The 25,253-nt window shown below is 44.5% G+C and overlaps 1 protein-coding gene across 1 annotated transcript; it reads right to left on the bottom strand.

Annotated features, from left to right (window-relative positions):
- Nucleotides 1–3,327: 3,327 nt before the first annotated feature.
- IRS4 (insulin receptor substrate 4) lies at nucleotides 3,328–25,045 on the bottom strand. Its single transcript, XM_009559878.2, has 2 exons — nucleotides 21,462–25,045; nucleotides 3,328–5,717 (listed from the first exon to the last, which is right to left on the bottom strand). The coding sequence occupies exons 1-2, from the start codon at nucleotides 24,856–24,858 to the stop codon at nucleotides 5,713–5,715; spliced, it is 3,402 nt and encodes a 1,133-aa protein (XP_009558173.2). The 5' UTR covers nucleotides 24,859–25,045; the 3' UTR covers nucleotides 3,328–5,712.
- Nucleotides 25,046–25,253: the final 208 nt, after the last annotated feature.

Here is a 25,253-nt window from a genome sequence, read left to right as displayed (position 1 = left end):
TCCAAGTCAAGAACTTGTTACCAAAGCTGAAATAAATAGTAAATCTCTTCTTGTAAACACAGGCCCTTACTGCTGCCTAGCAGCCTATCTCTAGCCCAAAAAAAGCAGAATGGATGCTAAGGAGCTCCTAGAGGAAAGAGGTCTCCCAGCCTTCCCTACCAACCCCACTTAGCTTGTGCTCCCCAACAAGAAGTGTTCATGTATGGGGACTTGGGAAAGAACAGAACGCATCTGTTCCAGTAGCATATAAACAGTGCATCTGCCTAAGATTTGGGCTTCTCTTGCCGCGTGTAGCCCACTGAACTGAAAAGACACGAGACGCCATTCTAGTTTAAGGCAGAGAGCACCTGGAACGGCTTGTCCTGGGGCAGTTTAAGGCCCCAAACCTGTAAGATGACCACTGAAAATGAAAATATGTGCAGCAGCTACGCTTCTGACAGCTACACTGTCTTCTGTTCCTGCAGCTCTTGCCCTGACCTGAAGAACAGACCTGAATGTTAGCCAGCTTCAGGCTGAGATTTCTGAATGGGCTAATTTTTGTTTGAGAGAAAAGTAGTCTAGAGAGGAAGGAGCAGCTTTTAAGTGAGAGATGCAACAGAGATGCAAGAAGACGTTGGTTTAATTCCCACCCCACATTCTGTGCTGTAGAGCAGGTAAATCACTTGACCGCTGTTGGATCTCAGAGTTACTGATCTATAAAAGCAAGCATGGTTATTATTTTCTCCTACTTTTTGACTGCTTAGACTGTAAGCTCTTTGGGGCAGAGACATTGAAGGGGCTCAAATGTTGGCTGGGACCTCTAGGTGCTATCCATTGGTATATAAACATTAAACTACAGGTAAAAGCTTGTGTTTCCAGATTGATTATTAAAAAAGTAAAAAACTTTTAAACGTTAGAGCCTTAAAATACTCTTCAACATAGCCTAAACATGATCTCAGAACGCCACTTCTTCAACTACGTTTAAGGCTCTTTTTCCTAAAGTCTGGTTTGATTTTAGCTAAAGCTTTTATTCCCTGAACGCCTCATGTAGTCAGTCTCGAGTTAATCATGAGTAGGCTGGATGTGTAAGTTCAATGAGAACAAGCTGCTCACTTCAGCCACTCGAGGGCACTCCATGGCTTTGAAAGCAAGCACAGAGTTCCTGGAAGTGTAAAAAAGCATCCCGGGAAGGGGGAGCACATTACCTTTCTTTGCTTCCTGCCTGGTTGCCGAGAGCTCATTTGAAAAAGTAAAACAATGATTATGCCGGCAACAAATGCTCGAGTTCTAAACTTTTACCTTGTGCAATGATTTGCTATGTGCTTTAGTACCCAGCAGAAATGGGTTGCAGCCGGCACACTGCTTGACCTGCACAGAGCAGCCACTGAGGGACACCATCGAGGGAAGGTGCTGCCATGAGCAGCATTACCTGTGTTAAACAGGTCCTTCCCAGGGAAGTCGTGCTCCAGACAATCCGGCACTGCTGCTGGATGCAACACTGCTGCTGCTGGGCCCGCTGCCACTGCAAGACCAGCTGAAGGACTGTGCCAACAGCAGAAGGACACTGCCGCTCATGGTAGGCAGAAACAGCAATGAGCTCAGGGGAACAGGGACAGTGCTCTACCTGAAACGTGCAGGATAAGTATCTAGAACTGTAAGCACTGACAGACAGGTTATAAGGTGAGGTGGCTGCTGCCTCAGCACAGCCCAGCAGGCGGTCAGTGAAGCAGGTGAGCTTGGGGCGGCCCCGACAGTGCCACAAACAGCCTCTCTGCCCACCAAGCGAGACTTCCCAAGAGGCAGTTTCCTGTAACCACAATGCTTCTTAACCAAGTTTTAAATTAACTCAGTAACTCAGAAGAAATGCAAAGAAATGCAGCTTGCCATGTTTAACAAACCGGGGCGGGGAAAGAAGTGCTTACCTCCCAGAGCCATACAGCAAGCTCAGTGCTCCTGCTCTTCCCCCCAAGACACGTTGTTCACAACCCATCCCGGGAAATGAAAGAAACTTCTTTATATTTGAGGGAACACAATAGCTACAGCCAAAAGAAGATGCAGGGATGAAGAAAAGGCAATACAAAGTATTGTTACCTGGTAACTCTGAAAAGGTCCTTGTCCTCTTCAATGAACCGCTGGTTCCCAGTTGTTTGATTATCCCCAGTACCACATTGTGAGATGCAAGTCCATTAGAACCAGCCAGAGGATTTCAAGGCAAAGACGTTTAATACATATTCTAGTGACTGTCTTCAAATGCCAACAGGCAGTCTAACTCACCCTCCAGTTCTCACTGAGTGCTTTCACCACGCTTCGGAAGTACGAGAGTATGTCAGTGATTTCACCCAACAGGGTGTGAAAAAAATCAGTGCAGAACTGTGTCCTCCACCCCTCGAGCCCCCCAAAGTGAGTGCGGTCAAACAGTGTCACAGCTGCACCAGACCTGACAACGTCTGGACAATCCTCAGTGTTTGCTGCTGGCAAGGCTGTTTCTGCCATGAATGAGAAACTGTTTTGTTTTCCTTCCCCTACGTGCTCTGAAATGAGGCCAGAGTGAAGGGGCTGCTTTTTGTGAGGAAAACCCAATTCTTACAGCCAGCTTGACTTTCACAGGGAGGTGCCTTAACACACTATTCTGAGTCAGGGTAAGAATTACCTCAGCTGTTTTTAAAGAAAGAAAAGTCAAACCCAAGCCATTTCATAGCTGTCGCCCACATCTATGGAGATCCTATACACTCACATCTACTGACGTGTCCTTCGTGTCACTACACTTTGTTGATATTTTCCAGCGTAAGTTCTGCTGTTTTCACAAGTGGCTGCATTACCTGAAGTTATGAAATGTCTATACAGGTTTTGGTTTTACACACCAGCCCTTATTTAATCCATCTCCAACCAAAGTACTACTACAGAACCTAAACAGCAGCCACTTTCATTCCCTTCTACCTTGAACTCTGAAGACAGGAACCTATCTGATCCTGCACTACTGAAAATTCCATCCAGGACTTGTACTTTTTGATCATGAAGCTTCCATACCCAGTCACGGACCAAGTTATGAGCAGAATATTGCCACGGCCTTCTGCATTTAAAGCAGAAAAAGAAAGTACTGGGCACTGATAATTTTTTCCATCGAGAAATCCAGTTTTCACCAGCATAATGAAACTGTAACAAAAAAAACCTCTGGGCATTTTGCTCTTACATTGAGTGGCACAGGAAACACTACAGGCTGGGGATTCCTGCCCTGAAATACCCTAAAAGCTGCTCCAGATCCTCAGGGATGCAAGGTGACAAAGCAGTCGTAGTAGGGGAAAGCATGCTTCGGGCAGAAAAAAACCAAAAATTGGTTTAAAAATAAAAACACAGACACGGAGCTACATGAACACGTATTTACTGCAAGTAGCTCTATGGAAAGCCAGGTCAGATAAATATAAACACTATACAGAGCTTCAAGCCAGTCTCCCAAAACCGCAAACGCGATGTGTTTTACAAAGAAAACAACATAACAATATTTACAATGGAAGACAAAGCCAGATCAATCAGCTCAACTTTAAAACAGATCTGTGAAGCAGAAATAGCAAATATAATGAACAGTTTCAACCATATATGTTTTCGTTTGTACAGACAATAACTGTCCAGTATCAAATTAAATTTACAGGACAAACATTGTTCTATCATTGGTATTTTTGTACTATACAGCAGCATAAATGGGTAGCTGGAAGGTCGTATATATAGTGATATGTTTTACATCATCTGAAAATGTTCTTCCAGCACAATACTGAATAAATTAGTTGCTGTAAACTAAGAGATTCAAAAAGATTGCATATTTATTATGCCGTACCTATTAGTATTTGTACCACTACGCTTGAGGTTACCCATTTACTTATTTATTCAGCATTTATTAAATCAGTGCTGTATATTGTACAATGGCAGCCTCAGGGGTCTAATATGAAATAAGTACGTAACAAATTTCTTCAAAACAGCCTTTTCCTTTCAGATTAAATGTTTAGAGCTATCTTCATCCAAATTCTGATTTCTTAGAAAAGATGTAAAGCTTCATAAAAAGCTGTCTACATATTGCATCATTAATTTGCGCGACCAAACAAAAGCTATTTGCCGAGACAGTATCGTGGTCTGTAAGAGTGGTCGTATTTTTCATTAGGGTATGTTTAGCAGCAACAAGTAACTGTACCAACTTAAACTTCTCTTCCAGAATCAAAACCAGCTCTGTGCTTTTAAACCCTGCAGCAACAGTTTCTGGACACTGCGATTGGTACCATGTTTCCAAAGGAAAAATAATTCTTCACCTTTTAGTGACATGTACGTTTTAATACTATGCAAAAACAGATCTGGGTACACGTCACCGAGCAGCCGAAGGTGACGGTGCCTTGTGTGTTATACAAAGGGTACAAGCAACCCAAGGGTCACACGTTTGAGGTGAGGCGGCCTGACAAGTCGGTTGTACAATATACGACAGAGGAGTACCAGCTGTGTGGTGCAGTACAGCATGAGGATTGGCGTACCACTTCCAAACCCTTGATTCATCGTCAGTGCCTGTTATTATACATTGCATGTACCAGCGACTGGTGCCACGCTCTGTAAATTCATAGCAGTGTTAAAAATCTAAATTCATTCCAACCAAAAACCAAAAATTCAGTACAAGAGCGAAGCACTTAAATTGGGGAAATCAGGGCTTAATTTAGAAATGTCACATTTCTGTAAGCGGGATAAAGATAATTGATGAGCCAACACTTTACTTTTTCCCCCTTTAAGCCAGGAAGAAAGAACAAAAATAATCCCAAATTAAAAAATGGGGCTTTCATTGAAAGTAAGATCAATTAGGGTGGTTTCCCTTTAAAAAGCTAGAGCTGACAAGTATAATGCAGAAGTCACAAACGCTGGATATGACCCTGCAGTTCTCCATTTGAATGTGCGAACAAAAACCTCATTTTACACTATTCGTATTTATAAACAAGTATCTTGAGGGTAAGAACAAAAACAATCTACAAGACAACCAGCCCATTAATCCTACTTTGTACATACCAAAATTCTGAGCAAAAAGAAAATTCAGTTGAAGCTCCGACAGACACTTGATTTAAAATACTCTAAGCCTATGATCAAGAAATACCTCTTGTACCATGAAAGCAAAATCTTAAACAAAATAAAAAAAATATAACAAGGCAGAAGAGGCCTCTCCTTCCCAGAGCCGTTGGGTCCCACAGGTTCCTCCTCAGGGCACCTTTCTCTCCCACCCGCCTTCTGCCCAGCCACCTGGAAAAATCCTGAACTGCCAAGATATTTCTAAACAATACATGTTTTAAGCTAACCACTTGTTACTGTACCAGAGAAGCAAACCCCATGTTAAACAGACGATCAGAAACCATCTTTGACTTCTCAGAATATAAATTTAAAAAAAAAAAAATTAATGTGAGAGGCAGAAGGAAGAAAGGGGCACACAGGGATCTCCCACTGGCATTCACGCTGCCTCCCAAGTAGATATGACATGAAAGACCAAATTCCATCACCAAAGCACAGCTATGAAAAAATCTCAATTCAAATTAATTCAACTGTAGAGAGCTGATGTCTATGAAAAAATTAATTAAAAGGATGTGTGTCTATGTCCGTGCTGGTGGAAATGAAAGTAGCCGGCTGGAGCTGAGCTTTGCTTCCAAAAGCACCACACAGTTTCTGGAGTTACCAGCAGAAAAGTCTTGTCTTCCAACAATGGTTTCCATGGCAATGCAGTCAGTCTAGAAAGGAGGGGGGAAAAAAGTCAGTGACATTTTAAATGCAAGTTATATTGGAAAAAAATGTTTTCTAGTGAAAAGAATACATGGAGCTTATTCACTGCTGAAGTGACAGCGGCTGAGTGCAGGAGACTGGTCTCTCTCACAGAGAGAGGATGTATTATTGGATGATACCATGCTCAGAAATCCCGAGCCACTGGGAGGAACAACAAAGTCTGAAGCAGGCACTGCAGAGCTGCAGCGACCGCAGAGCTGCCACGTGTGTGCAGGCAAGGAGCTCGGACTGCAGCCAGCACTGTATCGCCAGCCCCTGCACCAGGGGATGGACCCCAGCTTACAGATACCCATCACCTATTTCACAATCAATTTACTTAACGAGATCTCGATTCCCTCTATGCGATGGGCGATGCACATAGAGGCTAGCACTGAGCAGCTGTGGGAACGCTCCCATTCACTGCGGGTACAGAACTCCAATATCGACTCCCTGCAACTCCAGCTCCAAACACGGAGTGGCAAGGCACAACAGCTGCGTGCCCTGTCCTCAGCTTGTCAGGAAAAAGCTTCAAATACTTATAATGAGAAACCCCTCGGAGCATAGTTTTCCCGTTCCCCAAAATCCTCGCTAAAGGGCACCAGGCGGTGCCCAAACGCAGAGCTACGGCAGACAGACACCTCCAATGCTGCAGCAACAACCAGCAGCTTCAAACTGAATGGAAAAGGCAAAACACGGGAAAAAAAAGATATAATTGTGTATTACAGGCAGATACAGTCACGTGAAAAGGCAACCTCAAAGCAGAACACCAGCCCAACAGGTAACTGCACACGTGCCAGGGTGGGAGTGACTCAAACAGCTCCTGACATGAAAATCGAGGGGGGGCGGGGGGGAGGGGGAAGGGATGAAAAAACTTTCTGCAGCAGCGTGCTCACAAATGGCAGAAGGTACCAAAAGTGACTTTTCAGCTCTCTACAGAACCCCTTCCACTCCCACCAGAGCCAGTGTGGACACCGATGTTCAGCCTGGAGGGGTGCTGTCTGCCACACCACTGAGTGACACCAGCTCCCAACCCTGACGGACTGTCCTCTTCCAGCATTTATGTCCTCTCAGCCAAGACCAAGGGCACTGTGCTCTGCCAGTCAGGTGGCTTTGGTCATCTCCTCCTCCATGTTTGAGGCTCCTGTCTGCAAGATCTGTTCTGTGGCATTACAGGGAAGAAGGAAACAGCAGGCTGGTCTCATTAAGAAACAACAGCTAGCCTAAGAGATTTAGTCTGCAGAAAAAAACAAAACCAGAAACCTACTCTACTTTTTCCCCTCAAATCCACACAGGACAACCTCTCACTGCTCTGGAAACTCTCGCTGCTGTTGAGAACAACTGCAATACGTGGAATACTTCACTACGAAGCACAGCAATGGCAGCATGGCCCACTGGAACAAAAGAAGGGGGTTTGGAGCAATCCTACCGGAAATCAGTTACATCTCTTTGCTAAAGAAAGCATAGTGCTCCACTGCCTCGACCACAGGGACAGGCTGAACAAAACCTGCAAGCCTTACGTATAACAATGTAAACCTGTGTGTTTACTTACATAACCAATCCTAAAGTACACACAAACTCCACCCTAAGTTAAAGTTCCAATTTCCGCCCAGCTAAAAATACTGTCCCTTCAAAACAAAAAAGAGAGAAAGACAGAAGAGCAAAGCTGAGATGAGCTGTGCTGAGCAGCTCTGCCCCTGCTGCTGCAGCTGGGACAGACCCAGCTCCTGGCACAGGGAGATGGAGAAGCAAAGACCATGGCAGGGCTGTAAGCTGCACACAAGTACAGAGGGGTCCTTCGTCTCCAGAGAAAACTCTATTTCATCCCTTACACAACCCACACCAAGGTCTGGGTTGCTGAGTTTCATTTTTCAAATACATAGTGATTTCAAAAGTACAGTAACTTGGTTTTCCACAATTCAAGGAAGAGACAGCCAAAATACACCCACAATCCAAGAATCTCCATTTGTATTATTTCAGACATCATAAGATCACTACAAAAAGCTATTGCCTGTTACACACAGAGCGTGATGTGGTTAGCAATGGCTTTGTTTTCACAAAAGCCGAGTGAAGCTATTATTTTTGAAATAGTTTCCCTCTTTAGAAAAATATTATTTTGTTGCAGGACCAAAGGATGAAAATATGCACTACAGCTTGCAATGAATCACACCTCCAGCGATGCATGCAAGTTGAACATTAAAGCACTTCCAGCTTCTATATTAAACCTATATTCCATAAAAATTAACATTCACCAGCATCCCCCCACCCTTTCCTTGCTGTGAACTTACAAGCTTACATAAAAGGAACTTCAAAAACTGTCTCTGCTTTTGTCAGGACATTTTTCCTCCACGCCTAACACACAAGGCACACCTGAAAGCTGTTGGACAAGTTATTCTAATCTCTGCAAGCACATCCCCAAAATATTTTGAAGAGTAAAGGCCCAGTTTGAATCAGACAATCCCGTGCAGCAGAACTTGGTATTTATAGCTACAACTTTCAAAAACTTTCATAAACCTATGCCAAATTACATTTAAGATACTCAGAGGGGAAGAGCTTAAGAGGAAAAAAAAACACCTCTGCTTAGCTCGGTTTTGATTCTTTGAACAAGCCTGGCATAACTCAGAATTCAGCGTGATAACCAACTTCAAAGCAAGCACACCAGGAAACTCTAACCAGAGCCCAGACTGACACAAGATTAGCTTATAAGGAACAACAAGACAGTATCGTCAGCTAAGCTTCACTATGGCTTACGAATTCCTTGGACATCCTGGCTCAAAGAGAGCTTTACCTCAGTGTAAAGGCAAGCTTGGGACCTCCCTGCAGCATCCCCCCCTTCCTGAAACTCTGGACTCTAATTAAACGAGAGCTCATTAATTTGTCCTCCTCTTCCCCATGACTACAAACTACATTTCAGTATGTTTCGTCTTAATTTTTAATCTAAGACAGAATTGTGGGAACTGTAAATAAACAGAAGGAAGTTTCACACAAACGTTACCTCCAAGCTGATCACAGTCTCACAAAGCCTCAAGTCTTTCAGATATGGAGGTATTGGTTGTCACCATTTCTCTAATCCCCTCCTTAAAGCTGAAAATGTCAGTACTGCAGCTGGAGCAGTACAGCTGGCTGATGCCCTGAGTCATCAGCTGTTTTCTGGGACAAAAGCACAAAGCATCTACACACATCTATAGATATGGATATGAATTTCTGTATGTATGTGTACACACATATCAGTATTGGACAGAAACAGCAAAAAGAAACTCATGAAGTTTGACCACATGAAAAAAATCCCCTCTGAAATCTAAGAGGGGATCTTGCGACATCCCTCCCACAAAGTATCTGCAGTCACCATCGTGAGGGCAGCACGCAGGAGTCCATTCCTCGTCACAGTGGGACCACAGCAAGGAGGGCACACACAGCGCCCACCACCAACCTTCAGGCATCAAGGAGCCTGTGTCACAGCCTGTGTACTCTGCGTCCAGGGGTGAGAGGGGTCTCCAGCAGAACCAGGACAGTTTCTGCAGTCATAAACATTCCACTACTGCTGCAACTCCAGCTGATGTAGCCTGTCCCCCTGCATACTCCCAGGAAGATCTGCGCCCAACCACCCAACAGACAGTATCTAGCTGTGCTGCAGCTGCCTGCAGGGAGCAAGCAGGAACCATGGTGTCAGAGCACTGGTTTGATTTATCCAAAGGCACCTGTACCCAGCTGTGTTAAAGCATCGCACATGCACATATACCACAAGTCAAGTTATTAGACTAAAAGGCATAAAATGGGTTTAATATCAGCAAGACAAGGCTGATGTCTGTTGTGCTGCTGATACCCAGAACTCACTTGTGGATTTCCACCTCTGTGGTTCCATACCAGAAGGATCCTTAGGAAGCAAAATGGGTTTATTTAGTGAGGTTGCTCACATATTAAGCTTCTCTCCCACACCTGATCTTTTTCCACCCTTTGCCTGGCCAGTAGGTGAAGGTAAACTCAAAAAGCTCAAAGAAACAACCCAGCTTCTGTGAAGCGGGGCAATCTTACCTCAGTCTTCATAACAGAAGATCCATCAGCCAACAGATTTCTATGTTAGCAGTACAAATACGAAAACTGCTCATCAACAACAAAAAACAGATCAGCATTTCATTACAGATACCAGGTAAACATACTGGACAGATGGAACAGTAAGGGAAGCTGTCAGAGGAACGGCAGAGTAACCCTTCCAGATTAATTGTGAGATTCAAACAGCTGGGAAGAGAGAAGCAACGGCAGAGTAACCCACCAGTCCCTTGGAGGTCTCAGAACAGAAATGCCACCAAATAAAACTCGGTGGTCAGATCAGACACGGTAAGTTTGAAGAGAAACATCAGTTGCAGTCTAAAAACACTGCTGTTCCTGGGCTGTCACAAGCTCTTCCAAGAAAATCTGCTCAGGCTATCAATAAAAAAACCCAAACCTGGTAACTGATCATCACAACAAAACAAGCAGCGAAAACCTGAACTCAAAAAACCCTCTGCACTCTTGAAGCAGCCTAGGAATACACTAAGTACTTTTCATAGCACTCTATGATGGGCTTTCCTGTTTATTCAAACTTCAGCTCCATTAACAGATTCCACACAAAAGCTTCAGTTTTTATTCAAAACTGGGCTCTACTGCCTCAGAATATTGAGAACAATACAATTTCTTACGAACATTTAATAAGCAAAACGAGTCCAGAAAACATCAAAACATTTTCACAGGTCATCTCCTAAAATGCATAAGTTTAGAAAATTAAAACAACTTTCTCTTTATTACACAAGTCTACTCAAATCCCTCAGTTTGAGGTGGGATCAAGACTATAAAACTCCAACCAGCTGTCTGAACCCTTCTGAGGGACAATAAGCCAAAGGAAAAGGATTGCATGGGCAGAACAGAAACTAACAGGGCAAATATTTAAGAGGATGGCAGTGTGCCATGACTCAAAAACATTTTGTTTAAAATCAAGGAACACATCAAGAAAGATGTCTTCCATGCAAAAATCATCTAAAGTTTTATAAAAATTAGGGGCAGAAGATTAGACTGCAAACCTAGTGTGTTCCACTTCAAAGCCCATCAGATGAGACTATCTTCATTTTCTGCATCTGAACTCTTAAGGTCATATAAGTCAGGCCACTCCAAAACAAACCTAGAAGTTTTAAAAACATCGCAGACATCCTAATTCTCTCAAAGAAATTCATCCTAAATAATACCTGTTTTTACAGGAAAGGCTTTTACTGACATAATTCTGCAACTGATTCCTAAAAGCATAAAAGCTCTGCTTACATTAGATATTAATTTAATTAAATGATTAAAATCTCCATGTCAAAGACTAAGACAGCTTAATGCTTTCTGGAGAACACTACAGAAGTTCTCATTTTCCTGAACTTCAGGTTCAGGGGGAAAATAGGAATTAATCTGACTTACGCAGATCAAAAGTGGCAGAACAGCCCAAGACTTCCTTGTGCGCAGGGCCAGACAATGTTCCTGTTGTTCAGGAAAGTTCCAAATTCCAGTACAACCTCCAGACACAACATGCGCATCCAAAAGTGATTTGTTCGAGCCACTGGACAGGGAAGGACCACCACTGGGATGACATTTCAAGCCTTCCTTTCGGCAGATGGGTCGGGGAGAAGGAGGGAATTTCCCCAAATAGAGTCCTTCCCAAATTAGTGCGAAACCTTTCTGCCTCAAATCTTACCAAACACATAGTTACTCTCCTACATCATCATCCTAGTTCTTCAAGCTCCTGTTTTAATGGCAGAGCTTTAGACCTTGCTAGAGGCAAGCGGAGCAGAATTCCTTCTTAACTTCACACACAGACATCTAGTCTACAAATACAAATCAGGACAACCGACATTTGCTGTGGCCATGGCATACACAGCTCCTGTCCCTAGGTAACCCAAACCGGTCCCGACACAGAAAGCCATCCTTACTTGGGAAACATGCTAAACCACCTGCTGACCGCTAAGCAAATATTCCACGTACTTTCTTCATTCAACAACAAACTCATGATGCTCGAATTAAGCTAGTAAATATATTTCGCACCTACAGTTTTCCCAAGCAAAAAAAAACAATTTTTTTTTTTAAAAAAACCTCTGTTCCAAGATTAACTTTTCAATGGAAAAACTATTTAAACACAGCAACTGGTAACAACACATCCCAGTTAATTAGATTGCTCCTCAAGCAGCATTGCCAAAATTTAGAAGACAGTGTCACTCTCTGAAATAACCTTTATCCACAACTGTTCATTCAAAATGTGGTTCCGCTATTCTTAGTGCTTTGCAATTTCATGAGCTAAAAAAACCTCTCCCATGACTTAAGATCATTTTTATTTGCTTTGCAGAAAGGCCTTATCTTTTGAAGCAGAGGCTTCTTTTTCTGTTGTAATAAACAGTGGTGTTGTTTCTAGGAAGGCCTGATGCACACTCCCTAATTTCATCTCTTTTACTGATACCATTCCTAGAACTACGAAACTTCCTACAGTTTTGGCAGGGCCCTAACACCAACTCAAACTGCACCAGACAGCTTGACACAAAGTTGCTGGGGGCTTAAGGAGCTTGGTTTTTTGATTGATTGGTTGGTTGTTGAACTAAACTTCTATGACAATATAGCAACACAACACTAAAAATTAACCCCTCTCCACTTCAAATCAGGCAGAAGTTCAAATTTCAGATTTTCACACTGCAGAAGAAGAAAAAGTTCTGCTTTTCCAAAAGCAAGCGTCAGACACTGTGACTGACCTGAACTGCAGGAAATGCAGGGGAATTTTAGCCAAGGAAAAACAATCTTGTTTGTGTGGCTTCTGACAACACCTCCTGCTGCAGTTTGCTCCGCTCTTGTGACAAAGGTTAGGAGCCCTGAATTGCCAGGAGAGAGGAATGCATTTCCTGCCTGTGCTCTTGTGGTAAACTGGAACTTAAGAACTGTTAGGAAACAAACAGGGAAGAAAACAACCACATCAAATACCAGTGCTGAACAGCACACCCAGCTCTGGTTCCTGCATTCAAAAAAGACCTGGAATAACAGGAAGAGTTTCAAAGTACTGCAGAAAAATTCATGAAGGGTGTGAAACAGCTTCCTTGGGCCGAGCAGCCAGGTAAGAAGTACCCTTCAGCCTGCAGAGAAGCGTTAGAATACATCTGGAAATTAAAAAAAAAACATTATACCACAAGTCTCTGCTGCAAGTGGTACAGAGCTGCTGACAGCACGCTGGCTAAGCGTATGGCAGGAGAGGATACAGCATCCACACGATCCTAAGTGGCATGGAGAGAAAAGATAGGGTTCATTATCTCTTCCAGTACACAAAGTGGGGGCTGCCAAACAAAGCCAGCATAGAACAGGGTCCAAAACAGGCAGAGGTGTCTGGGTGCAGCAGGTACTGACTGACCGCAGGCTGGGGGGAACACAGAGTTTACACAGGTTCACAGAGAGACTGGAAAAGGACTTGTACTGAAGATCCATAAAGGATTATAAAACAAACTACATCAGACTCGGGAAATTCCCCAAGTTAAACACAAAAAAAAGCCAGAGTGGGTGTACATTTACAGGGCAGTATTGCACACCCCTGGCCAGGCCTTCCCCCACCGGGCGGTGCCTGCTTGCAAGCACAGGTCTGCAGTTCCAGTAAGCAAAACTATTCTTACAAACACAAGCAGAAGAAAGGACAGTGTCACCAATGACTAATGAAACAGCTCCCAACCCTTCAAATCACCTTTCCAGATACTTCCTTTCTACAAAAATTTTCACACATCCCAATTCATCCCTTCACTCTTCCCAAACACTGAAGCCCTCAATGTTTGAAAGCCTTCAGCAGAAGGTTTTTCTTCCCACTGTCATCATAAATGACTGTCAAAGGCTAGAAGTTACTACATGGCCACGTTCCCAAACTTCCTCAGCCAGACCTTCTGGCCATGCGTGCCTCCACAAAAACATATCTTTGCTATCAGCCACTACCTGCTACCACACACAGCAGGGGCACACAAATTTTTTACGTTTTCAGATTATCACCTTATTGAGCCTGCACTAACATTAGGACACACAAACCCCTGGCTTCTTCAGGGGAGGAAGAAAGGTTCCGATTGCATCACGCGTGTGAGACAAGGTCTTATCAAATCATGGCACAAGTGCCCATGATAGTGCCTTCAGCTTCCCAAAGCTCACAATGGACAGAATAGAACTGTGCCGCCTCGTAGACAAATTTTACTCGACAGTTTGAGACTCGATGATCCAGTAGGTCCTTTCCAACCTAGTGATTCGATGATTCTATGATTCTTGTTTAGTGTTTACCTTGTGGAATACGTCAACATTAAGATTTCATTCACTTATAACCACAACAGTGAACCAAGCCTCACTGTTGCCACCACATCCGGGCTCACTCGCAGCCACCACAGTGCCTGCTCAACCTGACCTACCAACACAGCAGCAGAACAACTTTCTCCCATCGATGCCATCATTTTGCACTTCAGCTTCTGCAGGCCACCCTCAGCAGCTGAGAGCTCTAGAGCAGGGATGTGCCATCCAGAGCTCTCTGTTCAGAGCTGGATCCCAAATGCATCAATTACAAACACTAAAGGTGGCTCTATCTCCCACAGCACACTGCTGCCTCCTCCCCAACCCCAGAAGACTGCCTGAATTCCAGAGACGCCACCTAAACGACCTCGGCAAAACCAAGAAGGAACCAGTAGTAACACCAAGGCAGCTGCAGCTGCATCAACCTAGCTGCTTCTGGAGTAAAGCCTCACCAACACCAGAGCAAGTGGGTCCTGGCGACATCAACTGGCTAGAGATGCTGCACAGGGTGACCCTGTGCTCCAGTATGCACTCCTGCAACCCTGCTTGAACCAAATCTATCAGTCACATGGCTGCAGGCAAAGTAGCTTACAGAAAGGAAGAAAGAAGAAAACAAATCATAACATTCCACATCTAAAAGGGAGAAGTAAACATTGGGATATGCTCCTAACTCAGAGATACATGTTGGCCCACATTCCTCTAACCAAGATTAACATCCTGGCCAGGGTTCTGGCATTTAACTCATCCTTTTCAAGCCATTTAAACCATTACAACCCTGTATTTATATCTCTCTACCTGCCATCACTTTCTGCCAGGTGCATACCCTTCCAAGCACCTCTACCAGCAGCCTTTTATCTCTCCGGACGCTGATTCTTATCTTCATCCAACCAGTGGTAGCAGCCTTGATCTTTATCTTACTCTCCACCCCAGCACAATCAAGTTGCATCCATCTCTTTAGTTTCGTCTTTTAAATAGGAAGCTCCTTAGGACAGGGACCAGGACATTTACATGCAGCACAATGCAGGGGACCTCCATCCTGCCTACCTGTTCAGGTTCTTCAGTAAGCAGAGATCACTTCTGGAGCTGCATTAAAAGCTTTCATTAACAGACTCCCTGTCATAACACTGTCTGAAAGACCTCAAGATCAAATCCGTTCATTTTTTCAGCTCATTTCTAACCGATTTCCTGTTCGCCATGAAAAACATCTTGTTCTAAAACCAACCAAACAACAAAAAAAAACACCGAACCCACCCCCAAATCCACCACAGAGACAAATATAGATGGTAAACACCTCCATTTTATGCCCAAAATAATAACTCAATTTGGTACTTATGTAAGCCCATAATATACATATGCTATACAGTGAACACAAGCACAATTCGTCTTTCAGTAGTAATTTAAGTTTTCGGTTTTATTAAGTCACATTAAACTGTATCATCATCTTGGAATTACAGCCAAATCTTAACTCTATTAATTTCAGTATAAGCCATCACTTTCAAAAAAACTTTCTTCTCAAAAGATTAGGAAAGATGAGACCTTTCACTTAACCCATGAATCACTGGTGTGCCACACACACTCATACACAAACAAGCAGTCTGAACTGTTAGTGTCCAACCCTACAGCTAAATTAACTGAAAAATAGTGTTTTGAAATAAGCAGCCTTTGCCCCTTAAGATGGAGCTCGTGACTTAACCAGGGCAGAAAATTCTTGCTAGCAGCCTGTTACACGGCCGCTCTTTGAGTAATGCTACACCTGAAGCAAAATCTCCACAAATCCAAACACTTGTATGTTCAAGATGTAGATGAGAGCCTCAGCAACACCTCCCAAACACCTTTGATGAGTCAGGACAATTTACATTTGTCTTCCCACTGCCCTCAAGTATGTCACAAATCCATATTGATCAAGGATGTGAACTACATCCGAACCATCCCTAAGGTGAGTGACCTTTACAGAGACTCAGGGCTCGATTAAACCTAGAACACACTTTTTCCTTTTCCCCTACTCATTGCTTCAGTCTGTAAGACTGCATCATTGGATTGGGGTCAATGTGTGAAAGCTAAAGGGGAAGAAAAGTCAAAGAGCAGATTTGCAGGGTGGCCATAGGACAGTTCTCCAGCCAAGTCATCACATACCGTCTAGGGGAGAGTCATAAGATAATGCTGTGCTTTTAAGACAAAACAGCAGATACATCCCCAGGCTCCAGAAAGTTTGACCCTCTCTTGCCTGCCTTTCAGCTTTATCACTCCATTTTCCCTTGGGTTGATGAATGCCACAGTTGATCACAACAGTATTAAAAATGGTAGTTTGTTTACTGCTTCATATCAGAAAAACAAACTCGTTAGCACAATCAATATACTGGACATCATTCAGCATGTTTTTGGGAGCACCACGGGTCCACAAACAGAGCACACAAACACACACCAAGGTACAACACAGCTCTGTAGGCTCTTTTTAGCACCATCCAAAACCTCAAGGTATAAATCCTTCCCTAGCAGTCAATATGAAGAAAACTTATTAAAGATCCTTTCATCAAGAAAGAGCATATGCAGAGAAAAAAAACAAATCTGAGCTCTACCAACTGCTCAAATGGCGCCGGACACACAAAAACCCCTCAGGAACACCCAGCGACAAGGAACCCCCTGGCCTGGGGCTCGAAGATGGCTGTGGGAAGGGCCAGGTAACCTCTGGCGGCGACAGGGAGAACAAGGAGCCCTCCAACAGGAGAAAGGGACATGGGAAGTTTTAGAGGGAAAACTGAAAGGGTAATCATGCAGTTGAGATTTCACCAAAAGACTTAAAAAAAAAATAAATAAATAAAAGGCAGTTTGAATCAGGGCTGGGTCACCCCCAGACCTCCCTGCATCTCACAGCAGGGTTTAACCTACAAGATAGCTACAATCCCAACATTTTAGACTTCAAAAAAGACACGTGGCCATCAGCTGCAACTATGGAATTGAAATCTGGAAAGCTGATTTCCCGAAGTATTTCACATGTGCTACAAGTAAGAGCTGTCTCTCAATGACAGGGCAACATTTTTGTCTCCAATCCTCTCACCCAAGCACAAGTAAAACCCAACTGATTCTCGGTCAAATATGTCATGATTCCCTCACTCCCACGCTGCACAGCAAAAATCTGTTCTGCCTTCAGCAGCTCCTATACTACTTCAGAAAGTCACCCTGTGTATTTTTGAGCACAGCTGTAAGTCACTCAGGATTGTTAAAGTGGCATCTGTTACAGCGAGATTAAAATGGTTTGGGTTTCTTTGGGTTTTTTTTCTAAATTATTATCCCAGTGTTACTTCAAAGCTGTAGGATACACAGCAGCTTTCAGATGTGCTTCAGTAGGGTTCTTCGAGTTATTTTTAAATGGGCCCGTGTCTTGAGCATTCTGCTGATACAAAAGAGTCTCAGTTTAAAGCAAATTTTCATAAACCACTAGTCTGAAACCCAAAAGGGGCAGTTATTTGCCTGGTATCCTGTAAACTGTAATTTACTATACTAGTAATAGCTAAAACTTCCAGCTACTGAATTTCTCAAGTGTTTATTGTTCATTATATCCTTCAAAATTTTGCATTTGAAATAGGCACATTACCATAAAGGACCTGGACAATTTGGACCACAAGTTTTGCTTCACAGCTCTACTTGTTTTCCTTCCTCTCAGCTCCCCAAGGTGTACACAACACTCTTGCCCTGGCTGGCATAGGAGGCAATTAAAAAGGTGAGGAATACTTAAATTATAATCTTGCACTGGTGAGACCTTCTGAAATAATATCTCCACATAGTGTTAGAGATAAGATTAAAGAGTGGGTGTAAAATAGGTGGGTTGATACTAAGCTGAACATCACATTTACTCTGAACAATCTGGTTTGTGTTTGGAGTCCAGGGTATCTTTGCAGGTTTAATATTTCTAATGAGGTCTGAAGAAACTTGAATCGTACAGGACCCATTATGCTGTTTATTGCCACCCCATTCTCATTATCCTCCTCAGTTTCTGCAAGGTCCAATAACAAGGTATACATGAGCTAAGCCATGTTTGAAGTAGCTTTAGTGTTCTGTACTCCTAGCACAAAATTTCATGACTCAGATTCATGTAATCAAAACTGCAAACCGCTTGCTTCGATATTGTGTAACAATTTTGTGATGAAACTGTTTTGCTAAGGATCTCCTTAAACTTAAAGCATTAAAAATCGGAACCTTATGTTCTTCCAACCATCATCATCATCAAAAGAAAACCCTCAGTCTTGCCTCAATCTAAAATAAAAGTTTATTCACAAGCCAGGCCTGTTTACAGTTTCAAGTCAGCGCCTTCCCCCTCCTCCATCCATGTCATGAATGGAGAAGGGAAAAAAATCCACGTTTGATTCACACCAGTGAACCTGAACCAGCAGCAGTTTGGGAATCACAATGAAGGGGCAGTGATGCATTAGCAACTGCCCCACCACCCTCGGCAGTTGGGAGAATGCAGCTGAGTCACAGAACACAATATTCCAGTTAGGCAAACAAAAACAAAACAAAAAAGCAAACAACTCCAAGTTGGGAAGCCTTTCCTTCCAGTAAAACTGCAGTTCAGGGAATACAATAAAGTTCTCTACCTGAGAGAATTCAATAAACATGGGATAGTTCCTTTCCACGAAGTAAAGAGTAAATTCATCTGCTAAGTACTTTCCTTAAGAATGGGTTTAACCACAGAGCATTTTTCAAGCAAAGAGACCAAACAAGTGGGGTGTGGAAGGAAAGACAGCACTGGACTCTAGAAATCTCCAGAAGTATTAAACAGATCAGTTACACACAGGCACACTTCAGCTCTTTAGGACAGAAGAGGTTTAAAAGTGCAGATTTCCACTAACAAAACAGAATGTGGAAGTGTTTTTCTGGATCACAGAAAAACTTTTCAAATATTAAAATGAAAGCTTCATTGCAGTAGAAATTGATAACCTGGAAGAATAGAGACTTCTAAAATTACCGTTGCTACAGCTCAGAAACACGATTTAGTGTGTGAATGAAAACTGCTATCTTAATAATCAAGAATTTTAAGTCATTACTAAGAAACAGACACACGTCACCGATCTACAAGGCTGTATAAGTTTGGAAATCTACTTCTAGCCTGGACTGTTCCAAAATCCCCTGACCTCTCCATGAGCCACCCACCGTGTCCACGCGCCACCTGCCCTCCTACGATGTACCAGGAATATTTATGCTGCCTTTAGAGAACTGTCAGGTCTTGTTTTGGAGCTGTGTTTTATAATCCTGTTTTTCTTTTTAGTACTAGAAAGAAACCATCAGCCTAAGCTCTAACTATTCTTGTGCTTAATATCCTGCCAATGCCCATGTTTTCATGCAGTTTCTTTCACTTGATTTTAATGCATCCTTCATTTCCAAAAAACTTCAATTTACAGCTAAGAACTGCAGCTCTAAGTCTCCTGCCCCTCTGCACCTTGTGTTGGACCAGGAAAAAAATCCATCACAGGGCTGTAGCAGTAGTAAGCAAAATGTGTTTAGAAATTGTATTTTTGTAAAAATACTATCTCTTGAACACTATTTTTAAATCTATTATTTGCAGCACAGCCAAAACAAAATCATCTCTGTTCTTTTATTTTTTTTCCCCTCCATTTTGTAATAAGTTTTATTTTACAATGCAGGTTTTAGTCATATGAAGGGAATAAGTTTGAACTCTGATGTCTTTGGGGGTGCTTTTTTCAAAAAAACCAACCACAAATGGGCCACAGCAACCAGCGTGCCTGTGATTTAGCTGACAAATCTCTGAAGTGCTGAAAGACTAACTTTGGAAAAAAGCACTTCTTGGACTGGCAGCTTTCAACGTCTTCTAAATTTGATTCCAACCAACAAAACAAAGCAGAGGAAAAAGAAAACCACACATTTCTGAGCAGCCCCAAGCAGTGCTGCCAGAATTCGAATGGCATGTGAGCTGAGTCAGGCTTATACCTTCCACTAGTACAGGCTACAGAGTTTTAAAGCTGCTGCAATACCTTCTGCCTTCAGACACAGTTTTAAGTGAAAACAGGAAAAAAAGTCCTATCATTTCAGGGGTTAAGAGTGTAATTAAAATACAAAAACCAGCAGTAGCCTGCCCCTTTACTGCCTTCTCTGTTGACAGAGAAGTAGACAAATATCAATGTCCAACAGTGATTAAATATTTCCTCTTAGTACTCATCAATTATTGACTACACATACATTCGTAAAGAGAGAAAAACATCGCTGCTAACACACGCTGTTTTCCATCTGGGTAGGTGAATTACTGCAAGGAGTTCAGTGGGTCACGAAGCCCAAAATAAGGATTGTACTTCCAAAGTAGCAACACAGTGCTTGCACCAACACTGCCATGCACTCTGTGGACACGCACAGTACCACTATCAGCTAATTACTATTTTTCACTCCCACCATGAAAGCAAAGAACTTAACATAGGGACAAGAGTGTCCCTCCGCTTTCCCATGTTCTTCCTTCCACCCTTATTTTTTACGCACACCTCAAATTGTGTTACCTTAAGTTTGATCAAACCACTGATCACTTGAAAGCCAGAAGCGTTTCTTCCAAAGTTTCAGACCTGGAAGACACTGCTGAGAGCCTCCTATTACAGGCATTCCTCACCTGCCACACACAAGGCAGATCCCTCTGTACGGGTGGGGAAGGGTTACAGCTCAACCAAGCCCTTGGACACAATCTGAAGGTGGTGAACATGGAGGGCACGGGCTGCAGAAGCCCACCACCACCCTGGTCAACCATCAGAAGACGGCTTCTCCAGAGGATTCAAGGATCCTTTGGAGATCAGTGCTCTAAAGGAGCACACCAAACCTTTACGGGAAAGAAACCTCAGTTCTGTTTATGTAACAGTCAACTAAATACATGCAGGCAGATTTGTACATGAGAAACCCCAAAACATACATTCACCTGCATTTATTGAAAGAAATGGGTCTCAGCCCCAAATTTTGATGTCTAAACTCAATTTAGCAATTTTCAGCTTTCTCTATCCGTGACACAAATTACATGTTTATGGAAAAAAAAATGAAGAGTCATCTAGTTACAAGAAAGGAAGAAAAACAAAAAAGAAAAAGTGAAGGAAAAGAAGAGCTACCATAACCTCAGGACAAGAGTTTACAATATGAAATACGATTAATGTTTATACTAGCAAAACCCTTTCATAAAAGAAATGAGGCAAACGACAGTTTGATAACACCTCTAACGGCCTAGAAGAGCCACATAAATCCTTCAGGCCAAGGACCATGTCCCCTTTCATCTGTACTCAGCAGTGAGGATGCTGTGCTACAAGACTGGCTGTACTAGAGTAATACAGTAAGATGATAAAAAACATTTACCCCACTCTGAGGACCAGATTTTAAAAGCAGAGAACTTAATTCCTACAGCTAAGCAAGCAGGAAAGGATAGTGCTTTTAAAGTTACAAACCTTTTCTTGCAGCGTTACACTTCAGACCATCAGATCTGCTGAAATCTATGCTCACGTAAGCTCCACTATCCAAACCTGAAGTACCATTTTGGAGATGGCAAGTTGGCGCTGTAGTACTTGCCTCACAGCTTATAGGATCATCGCGTAAATTCAGAGCGATGTAGTTTAAGCCATTTTGAAATCCAGTTGAGGTATCCCTGGACATTTTGCTTTCCTGACCATCAGAAATGTTTTCATCCGGTTTTAACCAAACATTGTCAAATGAGGCAGAGCTGTGTCTTTTGCTACTATCAGTAAAGAAAGAGGAGGAGGTCGTCACAGTCCCAGCAGAAGAGAATGTTTCAGAACTGTGTCTCCTCCTGCCTTGAGGATCAGCTCGAATCACTTTCGGTCCCATAGGTGGATCAGAGCTAGGAACGGAGAAGCCACTGCTACCAGCATATCGATCAACAATGCACAGTCTATTAACTATGGAAGAAGGGCTATCAATCTTTACACCATCATCAGATTCGGCGGCAAATGGCCGAGGTGGTGTGGCTGCCATATTGAACGTCATCTCCGTGTAGTCATCAGTCCTGTTACTTGCAGTGCTAACACAAGCAGTACCAAATGAAAGCCTAGCGTAGTCAGGATTTGATTGGTTTCTAGGAATACTGGAACTTGCATAAATTGAAATATCTGTTAGAGAGTTGGACAGTTCCTTGGCTGTTTTCGGTGACTGTACATCCAAGTCAACACTCATGTAATCAGAAAGTGGGGACTGTCTGTGGTCACTACTTGAGCCCAGAGACGATGGCGATCCTTCTGCAGATAAGGAGTATGGAGTATTACTCACTTTTTCATTAAAATCAATATTGATGTATTCACCGGGACTCGCTGGCTCAGGTGGAACTGTACGATCATACATTCTTGGGATAGTATTACTCCCTCTCGTACCTAGTGGGAGTCTTGTGGGCCTAGCAGCCCTGTTCTGCACAAGTCCTTCATCTGAACCCTTCACCACTGGCAATTTAGAGATGCCGTTAGCCAGGGCCTCACTGTTGATCCCTTTCACATTTTCTGGTCCACCGTACAAGAGCTTTCCAGGTGAAGACATTGGAACGTATTCGCTGTGGTCACCGTTTTGTCCTGATAACGCCTTAAAGCTTCGAGGCAAAGAAAAATACGAACTGAAACCTTTGGAAACAGAAGAAGTGTGAATATAATTTGATTCACCGGGGTGCTTTGGAGTCGAGTTACCAGGTGACATATCCATATACTCATTGTTTACAATCTTTTCATTACTTCCTTTAGAAACAAATCCAGTTAAAGGACTTCGTACGGGTGAAGAGCTAGCCTTTGGAAACATCATCATATATCCTCTGGAGTCAACCTGAGATGGTGACCACGAATTGTTTATCTGTTTTGGAACAGACATACTTTTAGGAGTCATTGGCAAATAATCGCTGTTGCTGGATAAAGAAGATGCAACTCCTGGCATCATTGGCATGTACCCATCATCCCTGGCTTTACTCCTACTTTGGTTACATACAGAATCAAGGTTAGCGTCATTATACTCTGAATCATGGTTGTCTTTCAGTTTTGGTGTTTCAGAGTAAAGTAATCGTCCGTGATTTCCTGCAGAATCTTCATCTAACAAAGCTGTGGTTTGTGTCATCTTCTGCTGCACTGCTACAGAAGTTGGTTTTGTTAGAGAGTAAGTTCTTTTCCTGAAACACTTTTCAGCCTCCATATAATCATCTCTTGAGCCATCATCTGCCTGTTGCTTACTCATGGACATGTACTCACTCAGACAGTTCTCCTCCCTGATAGGCGGCGTGTTTCCCAGGGAATCTGGCGTGTTACTCCTGACTCGGAAGTACCTGAAATCTCCAGGGCTGGAGCCATATTCATCAGAAGAGACAAATCCCCCATCACTCGGGGAACCACACACAGATGAGCTAGAAGGCCTGGTCAACATGTCTGAAGCAGAGCCATGGCCACTACTGGAAGAAACACTGATGGGACTTGTAGTGGAGGGAAAATGAGAAACGGGGAGTGAAGCAGACCTGGTGTGGTAAGATGAGCTGAAAGCCGCTCTCACATACCTTCCGCTCCCTTCCTGCCGGCCCAAATTCATCCTTGCAGTATTCAGGTGGATCAGACTCCCAGTCACTGACCTAAAAGGTCTAGTCATGGTTCCTTCTCCTTCGCTGGATGTTCTGAACCGATAGGAGTTGCTGCTTTTGGTGGTAGGAGGAGTCCCTCCAGCAACATTCTCAGTCCTAGATCTTCTCTGTAAGCCTGTCTGGCTGGGGGGAAGGTTGCCCAAGTGCCTCCTCGTGGTGATGAAGGAGATCGGATTGGTACCACTGCCACCTCCAGAAGACTGGCTCTTGCTTCGGGGCCTGAACTCCGCAAAGGCCTTTAGAGCTTTCATAGTCTCCAGAAAAGTCTCATGCATGTTCTGGGCGACCACGGAATCATCCACTTGCATCCAGAGTTCTCCAGGTCCAATGGAGGCAGACCTGCCCACTTCAATGAAGAAGAAGTTTTCCGAGTGTCCACAGCGACGAATATTCATCAGCTGCAAGTGGACAGAGGGCACCTCTGAGTTCAGCTTGACGAGGTGGATGGCCTTGCTGGAGAGGCACAACCTATACACTCCGGTAAGGTTCTTGGTTTGCCCCAACCCTTTTGGCTTCACGTTGACCTGCCACACCTCCTTGAAGACTGTGCCAGGCCTGAGGGCAGCCCCGTAGTGTTCATCGTCCTCATCCACCTGCTGATCGGTGTGGTCCTCCTGCTCCAGGAAGCCTCTCTTGCTCTGGCTCATGAGCTCGCTGATGGCCTGGTACCAGGCCTCCTGCTCGGCCTCGCTCTCGGCCAGCATGGCGAAATACTCGTCCTTGGTGTACAAGGCGATGATGTGCTTGTGCTTGGCGTCAGCTCGCCGGCTGACGGTGAAACACTGGTAGAGCGGGATGACCCTCTTGGGCGGTGGGCATAGCGAGGCGGCCCCGCCGGCCGCTCGGAGGCTGCTCTTGAACTTCTTCTCGCTGTCATAGTACTCGAGGCGGGCGGGGGCCAGGCGGCTCTCGGCTCGCAGCACGAAGTACCTCTTGTGCCCGTGCTTCTGCTTCCTCAGGTAGCCGCAGCGCCTCACGTCGTCGCCGGGCGGCGGGGCGGTGCGGGGCTGCCCTCCCCGGGGCTCCGGGCACAGCGAGGCGCTGGGTGAGCGGCGCAGCAGCAGCAGCAGGTGGTGGGGCTGGGGCGACGGGCAGCGCCCGCCCTCGCCCGCGTCCCCCTCGCCCGCCACCACGCCGGGCTCGGGCTGAGGCGCGGCTCCGCCTCCCGCGCCGCGGGGGCCCGGCTCCTCCTCGCCGCCGCCGGCCGCGCCATTCATCCCGCTCGCCATGTTATAGGGGGCCGAAGCGGGGGTCCGGAGGGAACGGGGAGGGCGGCGGGGAAGCCGGGCTCACCGGGGAAGAGGGCAGCGCATCAGGGGAGCGGGCGGTGCCGGCCCGTGACGCGCCCCACGGCCCCCGCCCGCCCGCTCGTACTCACGCAGGCGGCCTCGGCGGCGCCGCGGCGAAAACATCACGTGACCCCTCGCGGAGGGCGGGGGCACGAGCCAAGGGTGAGGGGAGGCGGGGCGGGGAGGGGGTTCAGCCAATAGGAAACGGCGGCGCTCGCGCAGAGGGCCAATCGGATGGGGAGGCGGGGATAGGGAGGGTAGACCAATGGGAAGCGGCGGCGCGCGCCGGAGTGGCGGGGCGGGAGCCAATAGGAAGAGGCGGACCTTCCCCGGCG

The sequence above is a fragment of the Cuculus canorus genome, chromosome 10, assembly GCF_017976375.1.
Source record: "Cuculus canorus isolate bCucCan1 chromosome 10, bCucCan1.pri, whole genome shotgun sequence".
Classification (NCBI taxonomy): domain Eukaryota; kingdom Metazoa; phylum Chordata; class Aves; order Cuculiformes; family Cuculidae; genus Cuculus; species Cuculus canorus.
Note: the sequence above shows the minus strand (reverse complement) of the source record. Positions and strands in the feature narration are given on the sequence as shown.